The sequence below is a fragment of the Narcine bancroftii genome, chromosome 1, assembly GCF_036971445.1.
Source record: "Narcine bancroftii isolate sNarBan1 chromosome 1, sNarBan1.hap1, whole genome shotgun sequence".
In the NCBI taxonomy this organism is placed as follows: domain Eukaryota; kingdom Metazoa; phylum Chordata; class Chondrichthyes; order Torpediniformes; family Narcinidae; genus Narcine; species Narcine bancroftii.
Genome location: NC_091469.1, coordinates 383,626,971 through 383,641,148, shown reverse-complemented (window position 1 = coordinate 383,641,148; position 14,178 = coordinate 383,626,971). Strand labels below are relative to the sequence as shown.

The 14,178-nt window shown below is 48.7% G+C and overlaps 1 protein-coding gene across 7 annotated transcripts in view; it reads right to left on the bottom strand.

Moving 5' to 3' along the window:
• Positions 1-14,178, bottom strand: part of rreb1a (ras responsive element binding protein 1a) — a 237,238-nt gene that overhangs the window by 19,242 nt on the left and 203,818 nt on the right. For all 7 annotated transcript variants that reach the window (XM_069913519.1, XM_069913521.1, XM_069913520.1 and 4 more), the window contains 2 exons: positions 12,285-12,424; positions 904-1,093 (listed from right to left, as the gene is read on the bottom strand). In XM_069913519.1, coding sequence (XP_069769620.1) covers positions 904-1,093; positions 12,285-12,424 — 330 coding nt within the window. The remainder of the gene's footprint in view (positions 1-903; positions 1,094-12,284; positions 12,425-14,178) is intronic.

The window sequence follows — 14,178 nt, the reverse complement described above, 5'->3', positions numbered from 1 at the left end:
AGAGGGAGCTCCAGGATTCTGACCCAGTGATAATGAAGGGCTGGCGATATGTGTCCTCATCAAGATGACGTGGGACTTGGAGGGGAACCTGTATGTGGTGAGATTTGGAATTAGAGGGTGAGATACCCAGCCTTTGACCCTGTGCCCATAGGTATTTATGTAACTGATCCAGCTGAATTGCATCCCCTGGTCAGGGTGGCAGGAAACTCGGGGAAGGTAACACTGCAGGATTCAAAGGTGAGAGACCATTCCCCACCTTGTTCAAGACTGTCAATGTCTGATACCTGTGAGGCATGAATGTTGCCTGCAATCATGAGCTGAAGAATAAAAGAACAAGAATGAGGGGGAGAGTACGAGGAGAGGGAAATCCAGAAAGGCTAGAAAGTGTCTGGAGAGGGGTGGAGTGTGGGGTGGGGGGGGCAGGGGTGGCATATCAAGAGCAAGGGCAAACTCCAAAGAGAGGACGAGGTGCTCATTAAAATGAGGGAGGAAGGGGGAGGAGGAGAATTCCAGGGGGGCAGGATTCCAGGGAGATGATATCCAGAGAAAGTGAGTGGAATCAATGTGAGAGAGAGAGAAATTGAATGTCAAAGGGAAATAACAGAGAAACTAGAGAGATAAAGAGGGTATCATGAGAATGATGGTCAAGAGAGAGGGAGGGAAGGTTGACAGAGGTAGAGTGCATGAGAGAAAGTGAAAGAGTGTGTGTATGTGTGTGTGAGAGAGAAAGAGAGAGGGGAAGAGAAAGAGGGAGAGAGGGGGTCAAAGGGATGGAGAGAGCGTGTCTGAGAGAGAGAGAGAGGGGAGGAGGGAGATCCAGAGGGAGGGGAGGGAAGGAGGTTTGGGAGAAAGGTTATAAACTTGTGCTCTCGGAGCAATGAGACATGAATTGACCAAGTTTACCTGGGAAATGAGGGGGAACTTCCTGCAGGAGAAGTCGATGAATCCAAGGTCATGGAAGCCGACGGGGATGGTGGGGTTGTTCTGAATGTAAGGCTTTCCGGAAACATCTGTTGGAAGCTGCTTGTGGATCATGGTGTTATGCCGAAGTAAACCGCGATGGGTCTTGAAGGAAATGCAGCAAAGGCTACACCTGGACAAAAGAACATCAGTCGTGCACATGGTCAGTGCGGAGACAGAGGCCAGAGACCAGTCCGTGCGTCACACCCTCCAACTATGAGCCAGAGAGTGTGTTAGTGCGCAGCAGCGACCGTCCCACAACCACAAAGAATCTGTGGAGGGAAACTGGTCCACTCCAACACCTGACGTGGTCCTGGTATGTCCTGTGGTTCATCCCACGCTATTTCCATTTGACCGGTGTCCAGTCCTCAGATCATAATTCTCAATACCCTCATTCCTCAGAGAAGACGATTCCCCCGCAGACCCACCTTGTGGTGACAGGTCAGCTGTGACCTCACTGGATGGGAGATTGAGCACAATTCCAGAATAGTTTACTCTGCTCCTCTTGCTTAAGTCTATATATTCTAAATCCCTTATCCCAAGACCATGACCCAGATCCAATCTCTTCCATAGGAACAAATGCTCATCCTGCCACCCCTCTCTGAGCCTCCCTCCTGGCAATACCCAATCCTTCCCTACCCCAAAGTAGATTACAGCCAGCATACCTTCTGAGAGGAATAGATCGGGTGAACATTCAGAGTCTTTTGCCCAGAGTAGGGGAACTGGTAACCAGAGAACAGAGATTTAAGGTGAGGGGGGAAAGATTTCTCCAGAATCTGAGAGGTGACGCTTTTACATATTTACACATGTGGTTGTATGGAACAGACTGTCAAAGCAAGTGGTTAAGGCAGATACCATTGCAATTTGATATGTGGACAGGATGTGTTTAGAGGCCAAACATAGGCAGATGGGATGAGTGTGAGTGGATATTTTGGTTAGCATGGGCAAGTGGGGCCAAGCTGTGTCACTCTCTGACCATCAACCAGTAATGGTCCAACTTCTGAGAAGGAATCCCACCTGTCCGTACCTGCTGAGGAACACTCTCTTGGAATGAAGCAATGTTAATTCAGGGTGTGTTGGGCATGTGGAGGGCTGTTTGGTTGGTTTACCAAATGCTTCATTGGATCCAACTTTATGAAGTGCATCTCAGCTCGGGGGAGCTTGCTGCTGCTCCTGTAGAAGTCAGGGTCAATACATTAAAGGACATCCCTACACTGGGGAATCCATGAGAGGAGGTCTCAGGAGGGTAAGGCAAGAGGAGAGCAGTCCTTTCCTGTCAGTCTGTCAACTGCCTGTGTGGGCCTTCCAGCAGGAATTGAGTGTGTGTGGATACCATTACAGGGGAGGCTTGCATCACTGCTGAGGTTTGAAGCCTCACTCCTGGCTCCAGCTGTTCATGTACCTCCAGTTCATGGCACCAGAGTACAGTGGGGCTGACTCTGGTCCCTGTCATGTGTCTGTAACACCATTTCACGCCTCAGCTGTGACAGGTGGAGCAGATTGGACCCCAAGGATTATAAACAGGCCCAACAACCTGCTGTCTGTGTGACAGGCAGCTATTTCTGGGGGAGGTGGGATAATCCTGAGAACCTGGTCTCGCCGATCACACAGGAAGAGGCCTCGTTACCTCTGAGGATGATTCAGGCCAGTCAATGGGTGAAGGCATCAGACCTGGGGAGAGCATTTAAACCCAGAGCTGAGGCCACCTTAAACAGCAACTAGTAAGTGGGCCAAATGCCAGAAAGTATGGCCAAGATTCAGTCAGTATCCTCCAGGAAGATGCCCTGAATTCAGAGCTCTCTTCTTTGATTCTGACGTACCAGATAGTTGGATTTGTCCCTCCGTGAGCACAGTCTCCCAGTGCTGTAACCCCAATACACATCCCTATCACACATAGTCCTGAGTTCTGCCACCCCCACACACATCCCCAACACATAGTCCCGAGGACTATAAACCCACAAATATCCAACACATGCAGTTCTGAGCTCTGTAACCACCACACACATCCCCAACACACAGTCCTAAGCTTTGTAATCCCCTAAACATGTCCCCAACACACATTTCTGAGCAATGTAACCTCCATATACATCTCCAAAACACAGCCCCGAAGGCTGTAAACGCCCAAACACATCCCCAACACATATACTGTAGTCCTGGATGCTGTAATCCCACACATGCCCCCAACACACAGCCCTGAGTGCTGTAACCTCCACACACTTCCCCAGCATACAAGCCCCAAAGTGCTATAATCCCCTTCACGTGTCCCCAACACACAGCCCCGAGTGCTGTAACCCCCACACACATCCCTAGCATACATTCCTTAGGATTTAACCCCCACACACACCCCCAAAACACAACCCCGAGCACACTCTCCCACTCATTACTCCTCTAGCCAGTACCCAGAGAAGACCCTGGACCATTGAAGTGTAGAACCATAGAACACTATAGTACAGAAACAAGCCCTTCTGCCCTTCTAGTTTGTGCCGAACTATTATTCTGCCGAGTAACAATGATCTGAACCCAGACCATAGCCCTTCATACCCCTCTCATCCATGTGCCTATCCAAATTTTTCTTAATTGTCGAAATTGCCCGTATTCATCTCTTTAGCTGGCAGCTCAATCCACACTCCCACCACACTCTGCCTGAAGAAGTTCCTCCTAAACTTCTCCTCTTTCACCCTTAATCCATATCCCCTAATTCTTGTCTCACCTAACCTCAGTGGAAAAACCCTGCTTGCATTTACTCTGTCTACCTCTATCAAATTTACCTCATTCTTCTGTGCTCCAGGGAATAAAGCCCTAACCAGTCGGTTTAACCTTTCCCTGTAATACAGTTCCTCAAGGCCTTGTTATATCCTTGTAAATATTCTCTGCACTAATTCAATCTTATTGCAATCTTTCCTGTAGTTAAGTGATAATACTCCACATTTGGCCTCACCAATGTCTTATACAATTTCACCATAAGAATCCAATACTATTACTCAATACTATTATTTGTGAAGTCCACTGCGCCCAAAGCTCTTTTTGCAACCCTATCTACCTGTAATAACACTTGCAGGGAATTATATGTCTGTATTCCCAGAACCCTCTATTCTAGCACACTGTTCTACCGTTTACCGTGTATGTTCTACCTTGGTTCGTCCTGCTACCAACAAAACCCTCTTGGTGGACAGGCACAAAGCCTCACCCACACTTGAATGAGACAGTCAGGGGCCACACAGACCAGCCTTTGGGTGGCTCCAACCTCCTGTCCATTGAGGACATCTATATGAAGCACTGACTCAAGAAGGTAGCCAACATTATTAAGAACTCCATCACCCTGGTCGCACCCTCTTCTTTTTGCTACCTCAGGCAGAAGGTACAGAAGCCTGAAGTCCAATACCTCTAGGTTCAAGAACAGTTTCTTTCCTACAGCTATCACTCTTGAATCAGAAAATATTGCAGCACAGAAACAGGCCCTTTAGCCCATCGAGTCTGTGCCAAACTGTTTGTTGAGTAGGTTTCTATTGGTTGGCACAACATCGCGGACCAAAGGGCCTGTACTGTGTTATGATGCTCCATTATCTGCTTCGTCCCATTGACCTGCACCCAGAACGAAACCCTCCATACCCGTCCCATCCACCCATCTATCCAACATTTTCTTCAATGTAGAAATGGAGTCTGCATTCACCACTTCATCCAGCATCTCCTCCCAAACTCTCATGGCTCTCTGAATTAAGTTCTCTGTAATGCTCCCCCTAAACTTCTCACCTTTCACCCTGAACCATGCCCTCTAGTTCTTGTCTCAATGACCTCAGTGAAAAATTGAACCTCCCTGCCTTTCCCTAACACTCCTCATCTTGCCATGTTCTGCAGCCTTTTGCGTTCCTAAGAACTTGAATTCCCAAACCAGGCTGTGATGCAATCAGTCAGTATACTTTCCACCTGTACAAGATTGAAAGAGTGTCTGATGACATGTCAAATCTCCTATGATTAGAAAATAAGGGTGTTCGTATGCTTTCTTCCTGATTGCTTCATTGTGCTTTGATATTGTTGATGAAGCAATAAGCTTGCATTCACTGATTCACTGCAGCTGACTAGAAGAGTGATAATTTCAGGGGGTCAAGGGGAGGGGTGTGGATGTGGGGGCTGGGACCAAGGGTGTTGCAGGACAAGCATTAGCCACAGGCACTGCACCTCTGTCCTACCCAGAGTCTGCTCGCTGCCTCAGCAGTAGCCGCCTTGACTGAGTGAGCTCTGCCCATGCAAGTGGGTGGGTGGGTGGGTGGGGAGGAGGAGGACGACATGGGTCTGACTGGCCATGGCGTCACAGAGGCAGAAATGCAAACACCTTTCTGTGGCATTGGGTCCAGAGCCTAACCTGGGGGCAGAATGTTCAAGAGCAACTTTGGAGCACACAGCCAACTGACAGACTGTCTCAAAAACCACGCACATCTATCCCTCCCATACCAGGCTTAGAATGATAGCCCTGTCAGCTGCAAAGAATGGAGCATTCCTGGACTTGTACTCAACACTCTCAAAATAGCCTCCTGACATGCATGCACAACTGTTGAGGGATGGTCTGCTGACAGCCTCCAGCTGTGGTGCTTGCTGTGGGCATGTCTACCACCAGCGGAGGGGGATAAAGGGGTCCATGAGCTAGAAAGGCACCCCTACCCATTCTCCCTCACCATCGCCCACAGTTCACCGGTGGAATTGACGGAAACGTGCAGCAACGGAGGTGACAGGACCACAGAAGTCCAAGGCATTGGAGGAGATGGCAGAATCCATGGGGTCTTTCTCTTGTCTCGGAGGGGTCCTGGATCAGTGGGGCTCTGTGACTTTAAATGGCAGAGAGGAAACTTTCTTGCCAGTTTTGTGCATGTGACAATGAACACAGTTTTGAAAGGAGGGAGAACAGCAAATGATCAACATGTTCATGTCCTATCCCTCTCCTCACAGTTCTCCCTGGTCTTGCTGAATGGAAGCAGGTGGAGTCAGGGAGAGGTGTGAGAGGGAGGAGTGGAAAGTGGATTATTCCACATGGCAAGGCACCAACCGCTTCCTGATTTATCTCAACAAGTGTGATGCAACTTGACTGCAGTTCTCCCCAACTACTCCACAGACAGAGTTCTCCCAGAGTAAACACCTTCTCTCTCATCTTTAACTCCTTCTCTCTCATCTTTAACTCCTTCTCTCCCAGAGTAAACTCCTTCTCTCATCTTTAACTCCTTCTCTCCCAGAGTAAACTCCTTCTCTCTCATCTTTAACTCCTTCTCTCCCAGAGTAAACTCCTTCTCTCATCTTTAACTCCTTCTCTCCCAGAGTAAACTCCTTCTCTCTCATCTTTAACTCCTTCTCTCCCAGAGTAAACTCCTCTCCCAGAGTGAACTCCTTATCCCTCATCTTTAACTCCTTCTCTCTCATCTTTAACTCCTTCTCTCTCATCTTTAACTCCTCATCTTTAACTCCTTCTCTCTCATCTTTAACTCCTTCTCTCTCATCTTTAACTCCTTCTCTCTCATCTTTAACTCCTCCCTCATATAACATAAAACAGTTGACAGTGCAGAAACAGGCCATATCAGCCCTTCGAGTCTGTGCCAGTTCACTTGAACAACTCCACCAGCTTCCCCCCCCACTCTCCGCACATAACCCTCCAACCCCCTCATATCCATGGACACCTCCAACCTTCTCTTAAATGACAGAAAGGACTCTGCTGCAACTATCTCCTCTGGAAGATCATTCCATTCTGGCACCACTCTCTGAGTGAAAAAGCCACCTCTAACATTTCTCCTAAAGTTTTGCCCCCTTACCCTTAATTCATGCCCTCTTCTTCCAACCTCCCCTGCCCTCAGGGGAAAGAGTCTACTCATGTCTAGTCTATCTATTTGCTTCATAATTTTAAATACCTCTATCAAATCCCCTCTCAGCCTTCTACATTCCAATGAATAAAGTCCCAGTCTCCTTAATCTTTCTCTGTACTCTAGATGTTGTAAGCCAGGCAACATCCTTGAAAATCTTCTCTGCACCCTCTCCACCTTATCTATATCCTTTCTATAATTTGGAGACCAGAACTGAACACAATACTCCAAACCTGGCCTCACCCACGCCGATCTTTCCTGCCAGGATGGACCGGTCCTTTCTTGTGCTTTTCCTTTCCAGATTTTTCCACTTTGTCAACAAGCTCAGATTGCTTGTTCCCCCCCCCACTACCACCCCCACCCCCCAAACACGGGCCATACTTCTTCGCCCAGTTAGTCAGCGCTGCCCTTAATTTTATCTCTGGTTTCTCTGTCTCCTCATCACACATTATTTCTCTGGATTCTCCTGGCTGCCTTGCCAAATTTCTCCAGATCTGGACCTTCTCCTCTTTAATCTAATAACTGCACGACACCCACTGGCCAGTTATCCCCACTCTGAATAGACCTCTTTAACTTCTTCTCTCATCTTTAACTCCTTCTCTCCCATCTTTAACTCCTTCTCTCCCAGTGAACTCCTTCTCTCCCAGAGTGAACTCCTTCTCTCTCATCTTTAACTCCTTCTCTCCCAGAGTAAACACCTTCTCTCCCAGAGTAAACACCTTCTCTCCCAGAGTAAACACCTTCTCTCCCAGAGTAAACACCTTCTCTCCCAGAGTAAACTCCTTCTCTCCCAGAGTGAACACCTTCTCTCCCAGAGTAAACACCTTCTCTCCCAGAGTAAACACCTTCTCTCCCAGAGTAAACTCCTTCTCTCCCAGAGTGAACTCCTTCTCTCCCAGAGTAAACTCCTTCTCTCCCAAAGTGAACTCCTTTTGCCCCAGAGTAAACTCCTTTTCTCAAAGTTATCCTCTACTCCGGTTACCACCTGCCTCACAGCATCAATCCTGATCACAGCTGGTGTCTGTGTGGAGTTTACACGCTCTCCTGCTCGCTCTATGACTGCTCCAGTTTCCCCCCCCACACACTGAAGGTGTGCAGGTTGCTAGTGACTTGGTTGTTGCAAATTGCCCTTGGTGTGTGGGTGAGGGGTAGAACCTGGGAGATGGAGTGGGGAGTGATGTGTGAGTATAAAATGGGCCTGGTGTTGGAATAGTGTTTGATGGAGGCTTTTTGAGAGGTGCCTCTCAATTTGATAGCTGGCGTGTCAGCCGTATCATAATGCCCTTGTCTCCAGAAGAAAGTATAACCTACTCAGCAACACCTGACACTGAGGTAACAGGATGACATGCCAAGTAAGCAGGACGCAGCAAGTTTGGGTAACCCGCTCTGTCCCTTCCTCTCTCCTTCTGATCAAGCCTCTCACATCTACCCTTCTTTTCAACCCCACCCCCAGTCCCACCTTCCCCCTCCTCCCCATATATCTGCCCATCACTCATACACTCCTCCCCCTGTGCTCCCATTCCCTCCTTCCACAGTTCCCACCACCCTCTCTGGTTCCTCACATCAGATTCCATCATCTATGGTCCTTCATTAACCCCACTCATCACCTCCTGCCCTCTATCGCTGTCTCTAGCCTCCCCTCCCCCACCAGCCCATCAGCCCCTCCTCACCTGCCAGCTCCTGGCTCACCCCGCCCCCTCACCTCTTTGCCGTGGCTACCTTCCCCTTTGTACACCCTAGTTCTGATGCACTCTTGACCCAACAAGCTGACAGGCAATTTCCTCCCTCCAAAGACACAGCTCAATCTTCCAGCAGTTTGTTGTCTCTTTGCTCTCGGTTCCAGGATCTTTTGTGTGTCTCTGTCCTACACATCCTCCTCCTCCCCACCCCTTCAGCTCACTCAGAGAAGCAAGATCACTAGCTAGCAGGAGCCAAGACTTAACACAAACACAGAAGGAATCCGAGTGGAAGATGTATTTCGTACCAGTCTGTACACGGTGCCAGGTCATTCACGGCACTGCACAAGAGTTCAGGGTGCAGTGATGTGAGCTATTTACCATGTTTCTCTGTTCCCTCCCACCTCAAACCTGGCTACATTCACCTCAGCATAGACACTGTCAAAACCTACAACACTCAAAGGAAACCACAAGCGAGCATTGACTGCTGTCAGCTTAAACACCCAGGCTACGCAGACAGAGATTCATTGTTCCACCACAGGCTATGGACCCCTCTCTGTGCTGACACCTCCGCATATCAGAAGCCCTATCCTCCCTATTATTGCAGACAACCAGACACCATCGCAGACCACTGAGCACTTTGCCACTCCCCGTGGCAGAGTGAGTCCTGTTTGATTTTAACAGGTTAGTCGTACCTCTCTGTTTGAGAGTAGCAAAACCTAGATTCACAAGCTTCAGAGAGAAGGCAGACCACAGCCAAAAGAACTGGATAGTATCCCAGCTTGGAGCACCCCTGGAACACCATGTCTCCCAGCTATAACACCCCTGCTCCCAATATCCTCATCTCCAATCCCTGCACCCAATATCCCCATCTTCAGACTCCTGTTCCCAATATTCCCATCTCTGGACTCCTGCTCCCAATATCCCCATCTCCAGACCACTGCTCCCAATGTCCCAAGCTCCAGATCACTGCAATGTGGGAAGGGCAGTGCTGAGAGTATAACCTCCCCCATAAGCTTCACTGGAACCCCGTCACAAGCTTCACTGGAATCTTATCCATCCTAGGTTTGTTTGATGTTCTTCTTTTTTCTTCTTTGGCTTGGCTTCGCGGACGAAGATTTATGGAGGGGGTAAAAAGTCCACGTCAGCTGCAGGCTTGTTTGTGGCTGACCAGTCCGATGCGGGACAGGCAGACACGATTGCAGCGGTTGCAAGGGAAAATTGGTTGGTTGGGGTTGGGTGTTGGGTTTTTCCTCCTTTGCCTTTTGTCAGTGAGGTGGGCTCTGCGGTCTTCTTCAAAGGAGGCTGCTGCCCGCCAAACTGTGAGGCGCCAAGATGCACGGTTTGAGGCGTTATCAGCCCACTGGCGGTGGTCAATGTGGCAGGCACCAAGAGATTTCTTTAGGCAGTCCTTGTACCTTTTCTTTGGTGCACCTCTGTCACGGTGGCCAGTGGAGAGCTCGCCATATAATACGATCTTGGGAAGGCGATGGTCCTCCATTCTGGAGACGTGACCCATCCAGCGCAGCTGGATCTTCAGCAGCGTGGACTCGATGCTGTCGACCTCTGCCATCTCGAGTACCTCGACGTTAGGGGTGTGAGCGCTCCAATGGATGTTGAGGATGGAGCGGAGACAACGCTGGTGGAAGCGTTCTAGGAGCCGTAGGTGGTGCCGGTAGAGGACCCATGATTCGGAGCCGAACAGGAGTGTGGGTATGACAACGGCTCTGTATACGCTTATCTTTGTGAGGTTTTTCAGTTGGTTGTTTTTCCAGACTCTTTTGTGTAGTCTTCCAAAGGCGCTATTTGCCTTGGCGAGTCTGTTGTCTATCTCATTGTCGATCCTTGCATCTGATGAAATGGTGCAGCCGAGATAGGTAAACTGGTTGACCGTTTTGAGTTTTGTGTGCCCGATGGAGATGTGGGGGGGCTGGTAGTCATGGTGGGGAGCTGGCTGATGGAGGACCTCAGTTTTCTTCAGGCTGACTTCCAGGCCAAACATTTTGGCAGTTTCCGCAAAGCAGGACGTCAAGCGCTGAAGAGCTGGCTCTGAATGGGCAACTAAAGCGGCATCATCTGCAAAGAGTAGTTCACGGACAAGTTTCTCTTGTGTCTTGGTGTGAGCTTGCAGGCGCCTCAGATTGAAGAGACTGCCATCCGTGCGGTACCGGATGTAAACAGCGTTCTCATTGTTGGGGTCTTTCATGGCTTGGTTCAGCATCATGCTGAAGAAGATTGAAAAGAGGGTTGGTGCGAGAACACAGCCTTGCTTCACGCCATTGTTAATGGAGAAGGGTTCAGAGAGCTCATTGCTGTATCTGACCCGACCTTGTTGGTTTTCGTGCAGTTGGATAATCATGTTGAGGAACTTTGGGGGACATCCGATGCGCTCTAGTATTTGCCAAAGCCCTTTCCTGCTCACGGTGTCGAAGGCTTTGGTGAGGTCAACAAAGGTGATGTAGAGTCCTTTGTTTTGTTCTCTACACTTTTCTTGGAGCTGTCTGAGGGCAAAGACCATGTCAGTGGTTCCTCTGTTAGCGCGAAAGCCGCACTGTGATTCTGGGAGAATATTCTCAGCGACACTAGGTATTATTCTATTTAGTAGAATCCTAGCGAAGATTTTGCCTGCAATGGAGAGCAACGTGATTCCCCTGTAGTTTGAGCAGTCTGATTTCTCGCCTTTGAAGGCTGCCGCCTTGAAGGCTGGCGGCAAAACTCTGCATGCCAAACTGCATGAGTTTTTCAAGCTTTGTTGGGACCAAGGTAAAGTGCCTCAGGATCTTCGTGATGCCACCATCATCACCCTGTTTGATGTTAGTGCCTGACATATAGCACAGGGAAAAGGGAAAAGTGGTGGGAGCCAGGGGGAGTAGTAGTGTGGTGAGTGACCCATTGAGAGGCCTTTCTGTTTAAATTTTGTGATTAAAAAATGTAGAAGATGTTCCCATTCGGAAGGCCTGACCAGGGACCCATAGCTGATCCATTAACTAACCATTTAGTTCAGGAGAAAATTCACATACAGAATAATGAGAATGGGGAGATGTCTTCCTTAGTAAAGATGCATTACGGTAATCCAGATGTACTCCTCTGGGGCAAGATAGTCCAGATCGGTGGCTGAAAGAGGCTTGGAAGGAGCAAAACCAGCAAAGGGCTGTTATTCCATGGGGCAGATACTGCACTGTATACATTCCCATCTGGGCTGGTTTGCCTTGCTGGACTGAACGATGAAAAGAACTCAAGATCAACAAAATTGTAGAAATATTTTAATTGTGAAGGTCGTTGTTTCCTCAGTATTGTGGCTCGGTGGGTAATGTGAGGTGCTTTGGCTGTCTCTACACAGACCTGGGCATGTTCTTAGAGTCATGAAGTCATACAGCATGGAAACAGAGCCTTCAGTCCAAATTGCCCACACTGACCAAAATGTTCCACCCATAACTAGTTCTACCTGCTTGCATTTGGCCCATATCCCTCTTAACCCATCCTACCTATGTATCTGTCCCAATGTTTCTTAAACGTTGAAATAGCACCTGCCTCAACCACCTCCTCCGGCAGCCCATTCCATACACCCAACTGCCTCTGTGTGAAAATGTTACCCCTCGGGTTCTTGTTAAATCTCCACCCCTCACCGTAAAAACCATGTCCTCTGGTTACCGATTCCTCTACTCTGGGAAAAAGACTCACTGAGGTCTGGGCACAGATTCGTTTACCAACTGTGACCTTAACCATCTGTCACACTGATTTTCAGACAATGGTTCCTTGCACCCCACTCCTGAGGAAGTGGGGGGTGGGGGGCTGACTGTTGGCTCACCTTAGGCTGGAGTCAGGGTGCGTCTCCATGTGGGACTCCAGGCCATACTTGCAGATGAAAGTCTTGAGGCATATGGGACAGTGAAGAATCTCCTCACTTTTCCGCTCTTCCTCTGTGTCAGAGGAGCTGTCTTGTGTAACCTGGTGAGGAATGGGGAAAGGGCAGAGAATGGAGTCAATGGATTCAGTGAGAATCTGAACAAAACAGCAGATACCAGAAAATGCCAGGGAAAATTTAGAAGCAGGTACAAATCTGACATTCAAAGAAAATTTGAATTGATTTATGGATGACAAAGCCTGAGGAGGATACGGACCAAATGTAGACCAGTGGGATTCACCCTAAATGCTAATTTGGTCAGCAATGATGTGCTGGGTTGCATGACTGTGATCCCATGACATGCCCTCAACAGGTCAGGTAGCATCTGCAGAGAGAAAAACCCAGTCTCTTTCCATGGAAAGTTCAGCTCCTTCTCTCCCCAGGGGTGCCACCTGACCTCTGTTTTATTTTTCCAGGAAAGCCCGTTTATTTCTATCTTTTAAACCAAACACATTCATATTACAGTAGAAAAAAAATTCTCTCTTATTTTCCCTCTGAAACTATTTTCTTCCCCCTCTCCCTGTTCTTAAAAAGAGTAAAACCTCATTAGAACGCGCTAGTTGGGGTCCAAGATTTCATACCGCGTTACAGTCGAGTCACAGAACAGATGCAGGCGTGGCCGGCGTGGGACGTAGGGGCAGGGGTGGCCAGCGCAGGACATTGTGGCAGGGCAGTCACCCCTGCTCCAAAGTCCTGCGGCGGCTGCCCCTGCCCCAAAGTCCTGCGCCAGGGGCCAAGGGCAGCAGGGAGGGGGGCTATCAGGAGCGGGGAGTTGGGTCTCCGGCTGATTGTCATCAGCCCGCCCCTTAGCAGTTTTGGGTCCACAGACACCCACGCTATAAGTGATTCCGCAGATTAACGAATCGCGTTCTAACGAGGTTTCACTGTATCATGTCTACTGTCATACACATTCTATTGTGTACATTTGAACCAAATTTTTACTTGCTGCAGCCAAAAAGGTACTTTGTAAAAAAAATGACAAAACCAATAGTATAATTAATTGAATGAAAGAAAGAATAAAGATAGATTCTTGTGTGAAAAAATAAACTTTACAACGGTGCAGACAATCTTTTTGTAGAGTTGGAGCAATGCCTGATTAGTGCGACAAGGAGCGGTTCAAGAGCCTGATCGCTCAGGACACCTCTTGCTCCGAGGAATGTTTCCTACTCAGCAGAACACCAGTGTTGGATGACAGGAATGAACCTTAGCTTGCTGCTGCCGGTCACTTTAATTCCTCATCCCATTCTCAGTCTGCTGGTGGGCTCCTGCATTGTCATAACCACCTCCCATCTGGCAAGCTGCAGCCTACAGAACTCAGGATCAAATCCTCCAATATCGTGTCAATATGTTTGTCTCATTAGACTGGCTACTTGGCCAGTCCATCCTTCTGGCTTAGTGTTGATTGTGTCACATTCAATATGGCACTGGAGTGAGGGGCTTTTCTGTGAACAGATCCTCTCTTATTTTTATCATAATCAATCCACTCTCCTTATGTCTACTCTGATGACACTATCACCTGCACTTTTGATTTTATTCTTGTTCTATCAGTTGTATAAATGTGTAGGTTAACTTGCCTGGAGAGCACCCGAAACAAAGATTCCCCCCTGTAGCAATTCAGTTCAGTTTAGTGAACATGGCTCAGGATATCATACAGTCAGTCCCCTTCTCACCCCCCCACCCTCCACTCCTTCTCTCCACCCACTCCATCTCTCTCTCCCACTGCCTTGGGAAAGCAGGGAACATTGTAACAGACACATCCCACCTTGGCTACACTCTCTTTACCCCCTCCCGTCAGGAA